The sequence below is a fragment of the Rana temporaria genome, chromosome 5 (assembly GCF_905171775.1).
Source record: "Rana temporaria chromosome 5, aRanTem1.1, whole genome shotgun sequence".
Classification (NCBI taxonomy): Eukaryota; Metazoa; Chordata; class Amphibia; order Anura; family Ranidae; genus Rana; species Rana temporaria.
In genome coordinates this window covers 421,144,558-421,160,235 of record NC_053493.1, presented here as the reverse complement: position 1 = coordinate 421,160,235, position 15,678 = coordinate 421,144,558, and the positions used below count along the sequence as shown (strand labels likewise).

General features: G+C 52.7%; 2 protein-coding genes across 6 annotated transcripts in view; one reads left to right on the top strand and one right to left on the bottom strand.

Moving 5' to 3' along the window:
• The window catches only part of LOC120941688 (tubulin delta chain-like), a 48,222-nt gene extending 39,732 nt beyond the window's left edge, over positions 1-8,490 (bottom strand). The window contains exons 1-3 of the mRNA XM_040355242.1: positions 8,317-8,490; positions 2,480-3,260; positions 1,082-1,199 (exon numbers count right to left, since the gene is read on the bottom strand). Of these exons, the coding sequence (XP_040211176.1) occupies positions 1,082-1,176 (95 nt within the window). The 5' untranslated portion in view covers positions 1,177-1,199; positions 2,480-3,260; positions 8,317-8,490. The remainder of the gene's footprint in view (positions 1-1,081; positions 1,200-2,479; positions 3,261-8,316) is intronic.
• A 731-nt stretch (positions 8,491-9,221) lies between these two features.
• SETD2 (SET domain containing 2, histone lysine methyltransferase) overlaps positions 9,222-15,678 on the top strand; it is a 121,379-nt gene continuing 114,922 nt past the window's right edge. For all 5 annotated transcript variants that reach the window (XM_040355241.1, XM_040355239.1, XM_040355238.1 and 2 more), the window contains exon 1: positions 9,222-10,224. In XM_040355241.1, coding sequence (XP_040211175.1) covers positions 10,190-10,224 — 35 coding nt within the window. In that variant the 5' untranslated portion in view covers positions 9,222-10,189. The remainder of the gene's footprint in view (positions 10,225-15,678) is intronic.

Here is a 15,678-nt window from a genome sequence, read left to right as displayed (position 1 = left end):
CTGTAATGTTCCCCGCCGCGGTGATTAACGGGGCCGGATTAAAAGGTCCGCCGGGCCGTATACGGCCCGCGGGCCGTAGTTTGCCCAGGTCTGCTTCAGATGGTAGTCTCTTCCAGGGGCGGACTGACCATTTGAGCACTCGGGCACTGCCCGAGGGCCCCATGCCACTAGGGGGCCCCATCAGGGTTGCCAGCCTCAGTAAAACCAGGGACAGTATATAAAAATCTGTGTTTTTTTTTAAAAAATCACAAGATTATAGCTGCCCCACCTCTCCAGTACCTTTTCAGTGTGTGTGTACTGTATGTGTGTGTACTGTGTGGCCCCATAATCTATTGCCTGGGGGCCCCATAATCTCTATTGCCTGGGGGCCCCATAATCTCTATTGCCTGGGGGCCCCATAATCTCCTATTGCCCAGGGGCCCCATAATCTCCTATTGCCCGGGGACCCCATGAGTTGTCAGTCCGCCCCTGGTCTCTTCCTCTACGACTTTATTGATGGACCTAAAACATTTACCCCCCATATTATATGGGTTTAGCCACTTGAACTCTGGAGGTTTTACCCCCCCCCCTTCATGACCAGGTCATTTTTTTTTTGCGATGTGTTACTTTAACCACTTGCCTACCGGGGGAACTTTCACCCCCTTCCTGCCCAGGCCATTTTTCAGCTTTCAGCACGGTCACACTTTGAATGACAATTGTGAGGTCATGCTACATTGTACCCATCTGACATTTTTATCATTTTTTCCCCACAAATAGAGCTTTCTATTGGTGATATTTGATCACCTCTGCGCTTTTTATTTCTTGCGCTATAAACAAAAGAAGAGGGACAAGTTTGAAAAAAAAAAAAACACAATAGAGGTGATCAAATACCACCAAAGGAAAACTCTATTTGTGGGAACAAAATGATAAAAGTTCTGTTTGGGTGCAGTGTCGCACGACCGCGCAATTGTCATTTAAACAGCGGCAGCGCTGAAAGCTGAAAATTGGCCTGGGCCGGAAGGGGGTATAAGTGCCCCCCTTGGTATTGAAGGGGTTAAACTAGGAAGTGCGGCATTAGATTAGGTCCATGGTCTTCTCTTACCGCTCGGTTTCGGCGACGCTGTTGGCGAGAATCTGCCACCACTCTTGGCCGATCTGGTTGCCGCACTGCCCAACCTGAAGCCAGATCAAAGACATTTTCCACCGTATGAATGAAGAACCTGCGAAGATTAGAGGGGGGCAGATGAAGACTGGACTGCCTGTGGTGCCCACAGAATCAGATGCCAAATAGATTGTATAGGAATGGTGCCATGGATGTATAGGGATGGATGTATAGATTGTATAGGAATGGTTCCATGGATGTATAGATTGTATAGGAATGGTGCCATGGATGTATAGATTGTATAGGAATGGATGTATAGATTGTATAGGAACGGATGTATAGATTGTATAGGAATGGTTCCATGGATGTATAGATTGTATAGGAATGGATGTATAGATTGTATAGGAACGGATGTATAGATTGTATAGGAATGGTCCCATGGATGTATAGATTGTATAGGAATGGTCCCATGGATGTATAGATTGTATAGGAATGGCCCCATGGATGTATAGATTGTATAGGAATGGCCCCATGGATGTATAGATTGTATAGGAATGGTCCCATGGATGTATAGATTGTATAGGAATGGCCCCATGGATGTATAGATTGTATAGGAATGGCCCCATGGATGTATAGATTGTATAGGAATGGCCCCATGGATGTATAGATTGTATAGGAATGGCCCCATGGATGTATAGATTGTATAGGAATAGATGTATAGATTGTATAGGAATGGCCCCATGGATGTATAGATTGTATAGGAATGATCCCATGGATGTATAGATTGTATAGGAATGGATGTATAGATTGTATAGGAATGATCCCATGGATGTATAGATTGTATAGGAATGGTCCCATGGATGTATAGATTGTATAGGAATGGATGTATAGATTGTATAGGAATGATCCCATGGATGTATAGATTGTATAGGAATGGTCCCATGGATGTATAGATTGTATAGGAATGATCCCATGGATGTATAGATTGTATAGGAATGATCCCATGGATGTATAGATTGTATAGGAATGGCCCCATGGATGTATAGATTGTATAGGAATGATCCCATGGATGTATAGATTGTATAGGAATGGTCCCATGGATGTATAGATTGTATAGGAATGATCCCATGGATGTATAGATTGTATAGGAATGGTCCCATGGATGTATAGATTGTATAGGAACAGTTCCATGGATGTATAGGGATGGATGTATAGATTGTATAGGAATGGTTCCACATATGTATAGATGTGGTGCCATGGATGTATAGATTGTATAGGAATGGTTCCATGGATGTATAGATTGTATAGGAATGGATGTATAGATTGTATAGGAACGGATGTATAGATTGTATAGGAACGGTGCCATGAATGTATAGATTGTATAGGAATGGCTCTCACCTGGTATGGGATGGTGGGCTCAGGATCCGGTATACGAGGGTGGGCTCAGGATCCGGTACACGATGGGGGGCTCAGGATCCGGTATACGAGGGTGGGCTCAGGATCCGGTACACGATGGGGGGCTCAGGATCCGGTACACGATGGGGGGCTCAGGATCCGGTATACGAGGGTGGGCTCAGGATCCCGTATACGATGGGGGGCTCAGGATCCCGTATACGATGGGGGGCTCAGGATCCCGTATACGATGGGGGGCTCAGGATCCCGTATACGATGGGGGGCTCAGGATCCCGTATACGATGGGGGGCTCAGGATCCCGTATACGATGGGGGGCTCAGGATCCCGTATACGATGGGGGGCTCAGGATCCGGTATACGATGGGGGGCTCAGGATCCCGTATACGATGGGGGGCTCAGGATCCCGTATACGATGGGGGGCTCAGGATCCGGTATACGATGGGGGGGGCTCAGGATCCCGTATACGATGGGGGGCTCAGGATCCGGTATACGATGGTGGGCTCAGGATCCGGTATACGAGGGTGGGCTCAGGATCCGGTATACGATGGGGGGCTCAGGATCCGGTATAGGACGGTGGGCTCAGGATCTGGTATACGATGGGGGGCTCAGGATCCGGTATACGATGGTGGGCTCAGGATCCAGTATACGAGGGTGGGCTCAGGATCTGGTATACGATGGGGGGCTCAGGATCCGGTATACGATGGGGGGGCTCAGGATCCGGTATACGTTGGGTCACACTGAGTGGTCATCATTATGCGATGCGATTTCTAAAAAAAAGAAAGAAAAGATGCTTCAGAGCAATCTGCACGCCTTTCTATATATTTGTGCAGAATGGACTCCATTGGGGGGGGGGGGGGGGGTATGGTGTCAGTGCCCTGCTCGGGGGGTGGGGGAGGGAATTCCCTTCTCTGGGGGGCAGTTTTCTCCTCTGACGGTCTATGGGGGGTCAGTTCTTTCCTTTGGGGGGCAATTACCTCCTCTGGGGGGGGGGTCAGTTCTCTCCTTTGGGGGGTAATTACCTCCTCTGGGGGGGGGGTCAGTTCTCTCCTTTGGGGGGTAATTCTCTCCTCTGGAAAGTCTATTGGGGGCATTTCTCTCCTCTGGGGGTTCTATTGGAGGCAGTTCTTTGTTTGGGGGCAGTTCTCTCATCTGGGGTGTCTATGGGGGGGGGGCAGTTCTCTCGTCTGGGGTTTCTATGGGGAGGGGGCAGATCTCTCCTCTGGGGTGTCTATGGGGGGGCAGTTCTCTCCTCTGGGGTGTCTATGGGGAGGGGGCAGATCTCTCCTCTGGGGTGTCTATGGGGAGGGGGCAGATCTCTCCTCTGGGGTGTCTATGGGGAGGGGGCAGATCTCTCCTCTGGGGTGTCTATGGGGGGGCAGTTCTCTCCTCTGGGGTGTCTATGGGGGGGGCAGTTCTCTCCTCTGGGGTGTCTATGGGGGGGGGGCAGTTCTCTCCTCTGGGGTGTCTATGGGGGGGCAGTTCTCTCCTCTGGGGTGTCTATGGGGGGGGGCAGTTCTCTCCTCTGGGGTGTCTATGGGGGGGCAGTTCTCTCCTCTGGGGTCTCTCTATAAGGGGGCAGTTCTCGGTTCTGGGGAGCCTATAGCGGATCTCACCACCTGCTGCGCCTACTACGCAGACTTATTCCATTTATTCCTAAAGAGGACATAGCAGTCGTGGTGGGAACAATTGTCAACTACAGACTGGACTATGCCAATGCCCTTTACCTCGGACTCCCAAAGTACCAGATCACTCGCCTGCAGGTCGTTCAGAATACGGCCGCTAGACTGGTGACTGGGAAAAAACCATGGGAATCAATCTCACCTTCACTGAGATCCCTTCATTGGTTGCCAGTGAAAGACAGAATCACTTTTAACCACTTAAGGACCGGACCAATATGCTGCTAAATGACCCAAGGGGTTTTCACAATTCGGCACTGCGTCGCTTTAACAGACAATTGCGCGGTCGTGCGACGTGGCTCCCAAACAAAATTGGCGTCCTTTTTCCCCCACAAATAGAGCTTTCTTTTGGTGGCATTTGATCACCTCTGCGGTTTTTATTTTTTGCGCTATAAACAAAAATAGAGCGACAATTTTGAAAAAAAATGCAATATTTTTATACTTTTTGCTATAATAAATATCCCCCAAAAACATATATAAAAACATTTTTTTCCTCAGTTTAGGCCGATACGTATTCTTCTACCTATTTTTGGTAAAAAAAAAAAAAAAAAAAATCGCAATAAGCGTTTATCGATTGGTTTGCGCAAAATTTATAGCGTTTACAAAATAGGGGATAGTTTTATTATTATTTTTTTTTTTTTCACTACTAATGGCGGCGATCAGCGATTTTTTTCGTGACTGCGACATTATGGCGGACACTTCGGACAATTTTGACACATTTTTGGGACCATTGTCATTTTCACAGCAAAAAATGCATTTAAATTGCATTGTTTATTGTGAAAATGACAGTTGCAGTTTGGGAGTTAACCACAGGGGGCGCTGTAGGATTTAGTGTTCACCTAGTGTGTGTTTACAACTGTAGGGGGGTGTGGCTGTAGGAGTGACGTCATCGATTGAGTCTCCCTTTAAAAGGGATCACTCGATCGATGCGCCGCCACAGTGAAGCCGTGTTTACATATGGCTCTCCCCGTTCTTCAGCTCTCCGGGGAGCGATCGCGACAGAGCGGCTATAAACGAATAGCCGCGCCGTCGTCCCTGATCGCTCCCCGCGGGAATCCGACCGCTGCATGTAGCGGGGGGGGGTCCCGATCGGACCCCCGACCCACGTCTAGGCAGGGACGTACAGGTACGTTGATGTGCCTGTCCGTGCCATTCTGCCGATGTAAATCTACATGCGGCGGTCGGGAAGTGGTTAAAACACTCTGTCTGTCGCATAAATGTGTTCAAGGAAACGCCCCCCAATATCTATGTGAAAAACTAAAAGCTCACAACCCCAATCCCATTCTGCGATCCACCAACCAAAATCTACTCCAGATACCCAAAACCAGATACAAGTCCAAGGGGGGAACGAAGATTTGCGCTCCAGGGCCCCAGACTATGGAACGCTTTACCAACCAGCATCCGATTGGAGGAGAATCACTTGGCCTTTAGGAGAAAAATCAAAACTCATCTCTTCCGAGTTCAAAGGAGAAAGGGACAAACGAGCGCCCAGAGGCGATTTAGTTCGCATGTGCAGCGCTATATAAGTTTTTCACTAACTCTCCTCTGGGGTGTCTATGGGGGAGGGGGCAGATCTCTCCTCTGGGGTGTCTATGGGGGAGGGGGCAGATCTCTCCTCTGGGGTGTCTATGGGGAGGGGGCAGATCTCTCCTCTGGGGTGTCTATGGGGAGGGGGCAGATCTCTCCTCTGGGGTGTCTATGGGGGGGGGGCAGATCTCTCCTCTGGGGTGTCTATGGGGGAGGGGGCAGATCTCTCCTCTGGGGTGTCTATGGGGGAGGGGGCAGATCTCTCCTCTGGGGTGTCTATGGGGGAGGGGGCAGATCTCTCCTCTGGGGTGTCTATGGGGGAGGGGGCAGATCTCTCCTCTGGGGTGTCTATGGGGGAGGGGGCAGATCTCTCCTCTGGGGTGTCTATGGGGGAGGGGGCAGATCTCTCCTCTGGGGTGTCTATGGGGGAGGGGGCAGATCTCTCCTCTGGGGTGTCTATGGGGGGGGGGGCAGATCTCTCCTCTGGGGTGTCTATGGGGGAGGGGGCAGATCTCTCCTCTGGGGTGTCTATGGGGAGGGGGCAGATCTCTCCTCTGGGGTGTCTATGGGGAGGGGGCAGATCTCTCCTCTGGGGTGTCTATGGGGAGGGGGCAGATCTCTCCTCTGGGGTGTCTATGGGGAGGGGGCAGATCTCTCCTCTGGGGTGTCTATGGGGAGGGGGCAGATCTCTCCTCTGGGGTGTCTAGGGGGGGGGGGGCAGATCTCTCCTCTGGGGTGTCTATGGGGGGGGGGGCAGATCTCTCCTCTGGGGTGTCTATGGGGGAGGGGGCAGATCTCTCCTCTGGGGTGTCTATGGGGAGGGGGCAGATCTCTCCTCTGGGGTGTCTATGGGGAGGGGGCAGATCTCTCCTCTGGGGTGTCTATGGGGGAGGGGGCAGATCTCTCCTCTGGGGTGTCTATGGGGAGGGGGCAGATCTCTCCTCTGGGGTGTCTATGGGGGGGGGGGCAGATCTCTCCTCTGGGGTGTCTATGGGGAGGGGGCAGATCTCTCCTCTGGGGTGTCTATGGGGAGGGGGCAGATCTCTCCTCTGGGGTGTCTATGGGGAGGGGGCAGATCTCTCCTCTGGGGTGTCTATGGGGAGGGGGCAGATCTCTCCTCTGGGGTGTCTATGGGGAGGGGGCAGATCTCTCCTCTGGGGTGTCTATGGGGGAGGGGGCAGATCTCTCCTCTGGGGTGTCTATGGGGAGGGGGCAGATCTCTCCTCTGGGGTGTCTATGGGGAGGGGGCAGATCTCTCCTCTGGGGTGTCTATGAGGCGGGGGCAGTTCTCTCCACTGGGGTGTCTATGGGGGTCAGTTCACTCCTCTTGGGGGCAAGTCTCTCTTCTGGGGAGTCTATGGGAGTCAGTTCTGTCCTCAAGGGGACAGTTCTCTGTTCAGGGGGTGTATTGAGGGTCAGTTGTCTTCTCTGGGGGGGCCTATGGGGGTCCGTTCTCTCCTTTGGGGGGTAGTTCTCTCCTCTGAGGGGTATATTTCTCCTCTGGGAGTCTATGGGGGTCAGGTCTCTCTACAAGGGGTCAGTTCTCGGTTCTGGGGAGCCTATAGGGGGCAGTTCTCTCCTCTGGGGTGTCTATGGGGGTCAGTTCTCTCTTTTGAGGGGCAATTTACTCCTCTGGGGGGTCTATTGGGGACAGTTCTCTCCTCTGGGGTGTCTATGGGGGCAGTTTTCTCCTATGGGGGGGCAGTTTTCTCCTATTGGGGGCAGTTCTCTCGTCTGGGGTGTCTATGGGGGGCAGTTCTCTCCTTTGGGGGCCAATTCTCTCCTGATGCTGGTCAGTTTTGTCCTCTGGGGTGTCTATGTGGGGCAGTTTTCTTTTCTGGGGTGTCTATGGGGGCAGTTCTCTCCTCTGGAGAGTCTATGGGGGGCAGTTCTGGGGGTCCGTTCTCTCATTGGGGGGGGGGGGGGCAGTTTTCTCCTCTGGGTAGTCTATTGGGGGGGGGGTCAGTTCTCTGTTCTGGGGAGTCTATGGGGGGCAGTTCTCTGTTCTGGGGAGTCTATGGGGGGGGGGCAGTTCTCTGTTCTGGGGAGTCTATGGGGGGCAGTTCTCTGTTCTGGGGAGTCTATGGGGGGGGCAGTTCTCTGTTCTGGGGAGTCTATGGGGGGGCAGTTCTCTGTTCTGGGGAGTCTATGGGGGGCAGTTCTCTGTTCTGGGGAGTCTATGGGGGGGGGCAGTTCTCTGTTCTGGGGAGTCTATGGGGGGGGGCAGTTCTCTGTTCTGGGGTGTCTATGGGGGCAGTTCTCTCCTCTGGAGAGTCTATGGGGGGCAGTTCTGGGGGTCCGTTCTCTCATTGGGGGGGGGGGCAGTTTTCTCCTCTGGGTAGTCTATTGGGGGGGGGGGTCAGTTCTCTGTTCTGGGGAGTCTATGGGGGGCAGTTCTCTGTTCTGGGGAGTCTATGGGGGGGGGCAGTTCTCTGTTCTGGGGAGTCTATGGGGGGGCAGTTCTCTGTTCTGGGGAGTCTATGGGGGGGCAGTTCTCTATACAAGGGGCAGTTCTCTGTTCTGGGGAGTCTATGGGGTGCCGGTTCTCTCCTCTGGGGGAGATAGGAGAAGTTCCCGGATGTTTCTCCCGTAGAAGAAGCTCCCTCCCCGGTATAGTCACCTCTCTCCCCCGGTACACCCCGGTGTCTCTCAGTATCCCCGGTACAGCTCGGTGCCCCCGGTGGAGCGTCTCTCGGTGTTGTCTCCTCTCCCTGGTGACAGACAGGAAGTTGTGTGTTGGCCGCCATTCCTCTTCCTGTCTCCCCCTCCTCTATAGGCCCCCCCGGAGGAAGCGGCCCGGCTGCGCTTCCTGTGCCGGAGGAGGAGGAGGAGGAGGAGGAGTGGAGCGCCGAGGCCTGACCGACCCACATCGACCGACAGGCGGCCACACAGAGCGGGAGAGGCCGGGGATACCGAGAGAGAGCAGGCCGCACCGCCCGACTACCGACCATGGCCTGAGAGCACCGGGGACCGCTCTGCCCGAACCGGGACTTCTACTACTACACCCCGCCGGAGTACTACCACTACCCCCCCTATACTCCACATAGAACCGGGACTACTACCCCTATCCTCTCCCTACAGGACTACTACACTCCCTACAGGGGTCCTCATTCCCTCCTAAAGTACCCCCAGCAGGAGTACTACCCCCATCATCCCCCTATACAGGAGTATTACCCCCACAGGACTTCTGCCCCCCCTCTAAACTGAGACTTTTACCCCTCTTCCCTCCATTACTGCCCCCACTAGAAATCTCCCCCCTGATATCACCCCACGGGGGTCCCAAAACATCACCCCATATCTGGAGCCGTAACCTTCCTGAAATACGGGCCCCCGTCCACGCCAATATAAGGGCCCCCTTTCCTATCCCCCCAATAGACAAAATGTCCTTGGCCCCCGTACCCCAATAGAGTCCCGAACCCCCATCCCCCCCAAGATAAAGTCCAAGACCCCCCATCACTGACATTCTTCCCTCACGCTTTAGAGGGCCCCCCCATATTTGATCTTTCAGTATCTGAAGACCAGAATCCCCCCCCCCCCCCTAAGTATCCATGTTGTCCCCCAATGTAGAATAGGGACCCGTTCTTTCATCTTGGTGCTCCCCAATATCTGGTGCCTTATCCTTGGAACTAACAATTGGGGTCCTATCCCCCCCCCCCCCACTCTCCTTCTGCATAGTATTGTCCACCACACGGATCTCCGTTATCGGGACGCAAGTTTATCATCGCCTCCATATATCTGGAGTTACAGCTTCTTTTCATCCTTGCACCCCAATATCTGGGGGGTCCCCAAGCCTGAGATTTGTTTACACGTTGCCATCATCTGGAGTCCACCCGCTGCTTCTCAACTGTCCTATCCAGAGATTACCTTCTGCACCCCAACATCTTGAGTGTACCTGCTGCTTCTCAACTGTCCTATCCAGAGGCCACCTTCTGCACCCCAACATCTTGAGTGTACCTGCTGCTTCTCAACTGTCCTATCCAGAGATTACCTTCTGCACCCCAACATCTTGAGTGTACCTGCTGCTTCTCTACTGCCCTATCCAGAGATTACCTTCTGCACCCCAGCATCTGGAGTCTACCTGCTGCTTCTCTACTGTCCTATCCAGAGAAGACCCTCTGCACCCCAACATCTGGAGTCTAATCGCTGCTTGTCAACTGTCACATTAAAAAGAACACCCTCTGCACCCCAACATCTGAAGTCTACCTGCTGCTTCTCAACTGTTCTGTCCGGGGAAGACCCTCTGCACCCCAACATCTGAAGTCTACCCAACTTCTTCTCATCTGTTCTGTCCGGGGAAGACCCTCTGCACCCCAACAACATCTGAAGTCTACCCAACTTCTTCTTCTCATCTGTCGTATCCAGAGATCATCCTCTGCACCCCATCTGGAGTCCTGGAGTCCTCATACCCCGAATCTGGAGTCCCACCATCACATCTCTGTGTCCAGGATCTTCTGACCACCTCTCCATCTGGATGTATTGCTCCACCACCAGCAATGGGGGATTTCTATGACCCGGAACACCCAACTGAGTGAGTATACCCCGCATCAGGTGTCGCACCCCCACATCAGGTGTCGCACCCCCACATCAGGTGTCGCACCCCCACATCAGGTGTCGCACCCCCACATCAGGTGTCGCACCCCCACATCAGGTGTCGCACCCCCACATCAGGTGTCACACCCCCCCCCCAACACAACGCACCACCCGGCCCTCTTCTTCCACAGGACACTGCTGCAGGCCAGGCATGCTTGTCAGGTAATGTGGAAGTGAGGGCCTTCCATGTGCTCACCTACAACATGATGGGGGGAGGGGAGGCATGGAGAGAGAGGGGGGGTCGGGGGGGATTCAAAACTTGTTCTGCAGACTCTCAGCTGGAGGTCTGTTGACAACGTTCAGGTTTTTCCTTCCAAGCGCTCCTCATACACAATGTAAACATGACGAGTGACCTATGAAGTGCTCCTCACGCTGGAGGGTGCATCATCAGGAGGTGCTGCTGCTGAAGTCAGCATGGGGGGGAGGGGGGGTGTCCTTCAAGGTCTGATCTGCGGTTTTTCTGTGCGCCGTAACACTCCTTGCTGTATATACAACTGCTTTCTGTAGCCTTTTTATTTATTTTCCTGAAGGCTCAAGGTTCTTTATCTGCTGTGGGTGAGGCGGCCATCTTGGGCATGCTCAGTAGACTGTCATAGGACCAGTTTTTAGCCAGGAGCCAGTTAACCCGCCAGCATGACGTAAACTGGAGTAACCAGAGGAAGCCCACACAGGAAGCACAGTGAGGACACGCAAACTCCATGCAGATAGTGTCCTGGTTGGGACAAGGGATGAGCTCAGGTGTAATTGGCTTCCTGGCACAAGTGTTGCCACCTGTACTGGGGCATTGGCACCACACATATGACTCGGCTGCTTACGATTGGCACAGTACAGGCAGTACTGTTAATATATAACTTTTTAGCATGGGCATACTACTCTAAAATCTATTAACCCCCCCCCCCCCCCCCTTAACTCACTGTGCCCGGCAGGAGGCACAGAGTACAGGTGACGGCTTCCTGGGATGGCTCGCTATAGGACCAGGGTCCAAACACACCTGAGCTCCTCCCTGGTTCAGACGGAAACTGAGGACCCCAGTGCTGCCTGCAAGGTAAACGCGCCAACCACTATGTCCATGCATGATTAAGCCCCCGTTGGGGAGAAATCCGTTGGATAGGAATGGTTCTGGCTATAAGCAATGTGCTATGACAGGGTTTAACAAATTTTGCGTTTGAATCTAGGAGCCAGCTAAAAAAATGTTCAGAGTTAGGTGGGGGGCGGTGGGACAGGAACGGAAGTGTCACGGGTGGGGGACAGGTGGGGGGGGGGGCAGCAGAACAGGAAGTGGGGTGTGGTGTTTTACAGGGGCTATGGAGTTGGGGTATGGTGGAGGGGGGGGGATTATGGGGGCCCCTGTCTACAAGTGTGATATTATGGGGGCCCATGTACAGGTATTTGTACACAGGCACCCCATACCCCCCCCCCCCCCAAGTAGGTGTGGTGTATGGGGGCCCCTGTGTACAAGTAGGTCTGGTTTTGGAGGAGGTTTGAGGGCTTCTGTGTACAAGTAGGTGTGATGTTATGGGGGCCCATGTACAGGTAGTTTTACACAGGGGCCCCCACACCCCCCCCAGGTAGGTGTGGTGTATGGGGGCCCCTGTGTACAAGTAGGTGTGGTGTTATGGGGGCCCATGTACAGGTATTTGTACACAAGCACCCCATACCCCCCCCCAAGTAGGTGTGGTGTATGGGCGCCCCTGTGTACAAGTAGGTGTGGTGTTGGAGGGGGTATGAGGGCCCCTGTGTACAGGTGTGGGGTGTAGTCACTCACCGAGGTGCAGGTTGATGTGGTGCGTGTACTGGATCCTGGCCAGGGGGGGGGGAGCCGCACATATTGGTGGACACCACCATGGCGTTGAAGGCGGCATTGACAAACTCCGGCGTACAGCACTGTGGCCGGCTGCCCTCAGAACACTTGTCAATGGCTGCCCAGCCACTCTCAAGCAGGAGTAGTGCGGACAGAGCAATAAGCGTGGGAGACCGCATCCTCCGCTCCGGGGGGGGGGGGGGAGGAATCTCGCTGTGTAATGCAAGGGGAGCGGGGACTTGTCGAGCCCTGTGCTACAGCCTGGCTTTGTTAGTGTGCGTCACTTTCAATAAAGCTTGTTGGATATTGGGGGGGGCTGAATAAACTAGTGGAAGGGCAGCCTGCTAGTATTATCTGGTTCCTGCAGGAAGTAGCGGATCCCAGTAGGTGTGCGCCCGTGCCCGGGGGATGGTTTCGGGGGATAAGCCCCCTTCCTCAAATGTTTGAGAAAGGGGGTATGTCCCCTGAAACACGCGCTGCCAAAACAGTGACTGCATCTGATTGGCTGCAGCGACCAGCTGAAAATCGTTTGCCCGGCCCTTTTTTGGGAGATTGTCGGGATGTACAGTGACCACCTAAGAGGTGAATTCCTCTCACTTTTGCTGAGATTCATGCTCACTTCCTGTTGTATCATCGGGACAGGAAGTGAAGGGAAATCTCCTCCAACAAGTACAGACTGCAAAAAAATTAAATAAACTGATGTCTTTTGACTCTTTCCTACTCTATCCCCACTCTACTACATCCAAGACTAAACTTTATACGTTGTATGTGTGTGTTGTGATGCATTGCCGTTCACGCTCTCTGACCCCCCACGTCCCCCCCCCGCACAAGGCACACATACAGTACCTACTAACACAGCAGCACTTCAGTGAATGAATGTGTCCTGTGGTGAACTGTCAAAGAGGTGTGGGTGCGTATTTTCATTCACCGAGGCTCAATAGTAAAAACAAAGGGCACTAATCTTTTTTGCCCCTCCCCCCACCTGACCTCCACAATTAAGCCCAATGTCCCCCCCCCGCCACCAACACACAACTGCATCCCTATCGGAGTCTCCTATATATTTGTGTCCCCATCAGAATCTCCTCTGAACATTAGTTTCCCGCCCCCCCCCCCCCCCTCGGAGCCCCAGTGGTACGCTTGGTGTCCCCCCCTCGGAGCCCCAGTGGTACGCTTGGTGTCCCCCCCTCGGAGCCCCAGTGGTACGCTTGGTGTCCCCCCCTCGGAGCCCCAGTGGTACGCTTGGTGTCCCCCCCTCGGAGCCCCAGTGGTACGCTTGGTGTCCCCCCCTCGGAGCCCCAGTGGTACGCTTGGTGTCCCCCCTCGGAGCCCCAGTGGTACGCTTGGTGTCCCCCCTCGGAGCCCCAGTGGTACGCTTGGTGTCCCCCCTCGGAGCCCCAGCCGTACGGTTAGCGGGTCCCCCTCAGAGTCCTAATCTCAGCTCGTTACCTGTATAGAAGACACCTAGGAGCCAGAAATCTTGCCGATTGATAGGAGGGGATCAAATACTGCATGTCCCCCTTGCTAATAGCGGGTTGGACCTTCTTTATTACTTGGGAGTTCATTCATATCAGCAGATTCCATAATTGTACCCAGGGCTGTGCGTTGGTCACAAACAAGCCGGTCCGAATACTTTTAAGGCTACTTTCACCCTGGGGCGGTGCGGGCAACTGCGGTTATAGCGGCGCTTTACTGCTGTTATAGCGGCGCCTTACTGTTGTTGTTGCGGTGCTTTTACTGTTGTTGTTGTTGCGGCGCTTTACTGCTGTTGTTGCGGCGCTTTTACTGTTGTTGCTGCGGCGCTTTTACTGTTGTTGCTGCTGCGGCGCTTTTACTGTTGTTGCTGCTGCGGCGCTTTTACTGTTGTTGTTGCTGCTGCGGCGCTTTTACTGTTGTTGTTGCTGCTGCGGCGCTTTTACTGTTGTTGTTGCTGCTGCGGCGCTTTTACTGTTGTTGTTGCTGCTGCGGCGCTTTTACTGTTGTTGTTGCTGCTGCGGCGCTTTTACTGTTGTTGTTGCTGCTGCGGCGCTTTTACTGTTGTTGTTGCTGCTGCGGCGCTTTTACTGTTGTTGTTGCTGCTGCGGCGCTTTTACTGTTGTTGTTGCTGCTGCGGCGCTTTTACTGTTGTTGTTGCTGCTGCGGCGCTTTTACTGTTGTTGTTGCTGCTGCGGCGCTTTTACTGTTGTTGTTGCTGCTGCGGCGCTTTTACTGTTGTTGTTGCTGCTGCGGCGCTTTTACTGTTGTTGTTGCTGCTGCGGCGCTTTTACTGTTGTTGTTGCTGCTGCGGCGCTTTTACTGTTGTTGCTGCTGCGGCGCTTTTACTGCTGTTGCTGCTGCGGCGCTTTTACTGCTGTTGCTGCTGCGGCGCTTTTACTGCTGTTGCTGCTGCGGCGCTTTTACTGCTGTTGCTGGCAGCAACAGTAAAAGTCGGTGGAGTCGGTAGATAAATGTTTTGACTCCTAAATGTTTCGACAATCTTAATTTAGTAGGAGTCGGAGTTGGAGTCGGTGCATTGTTTGCTGACTCCGACTCCAGGTACCCAAAATTTCCTCCGACTCCACAGCAACTTGCTCGCGCGCTTTTACTGTTGTTGCTCGCGCGCTTTTACTGTTGTTGCTCGCGCGCTTTTACTGTTGTTGCTCGCGTGCTTTTACTGCTGTTGCTGCGGCGCTTTTACTGCTGTTGCTGCGGCGCTTTACAGCCGCTAGTGGGGCACTTTTGATCCCTGCTAGCGGCCGAAGAAGGTGTTAAAAGCGCAGCTGCCAAAGCAGCGCTGGCCATTTTTTTTTTTTTTGGGGGGGGTGCTTGCATTTGGGCTTTCACACTGGGTGGCTTGAGAGACGCTTTTCAGGCGCTATTTTTAGAGCTAAAACACCTGAAAAGCGCCCCAGTGTAAAAGGTCTAACCCTTTTGTTCCCAAAACTGTCTTTGCATTTATTTTTTATGCACATGTGCTTAAAAAAATTATAATAATTTTAGGCCTGAAGATAACATAAAATCCCCCAAACATTTATATATTTTCTGAAAGCAGACGCCCCTGAGAATAAAATAGTGGCAATTTTTTATGTTACATATTACTGCAGAAGGTCTAGCAAAATGTCCGTTAAAAAAAATAAATAAAAAAAATACACTGTTTTTTACTTTTTAGGGCACCCAGACGCAAAATATTACATTTTTTTTTTTTTTGGGCAAAAATATAAAAGATGAGGTTGCACCGAGTAAATGGATACCCAACATGTCCAACCTTAAAGCGGAGGTCCGCCCACCGCTGCAAAAAAATTAAACACATGCTGCAGGTGGTGACCTTTAATAATCGGACACTTACCTGTCCAGCAATGTCGGCACCATTCATCAGTGACCGTGACCAGTAAATTCATTCATCAGTGACCAGTAAATTCATTCATCAGTCACCAGAAAATTCATTCATCATTGACCGTGACCAGTAAATTCATTCATCAGTGACCGTGACCAGTAAATTCATTCATCCGTGACCAGTAAATTCATTCATCAGTGACAGTGACCAGTAAATTCATTCATCAGTCACCAGAAAATTCATTCATCATTGACCGTGACCAGTAAATTCATTCATCAGTG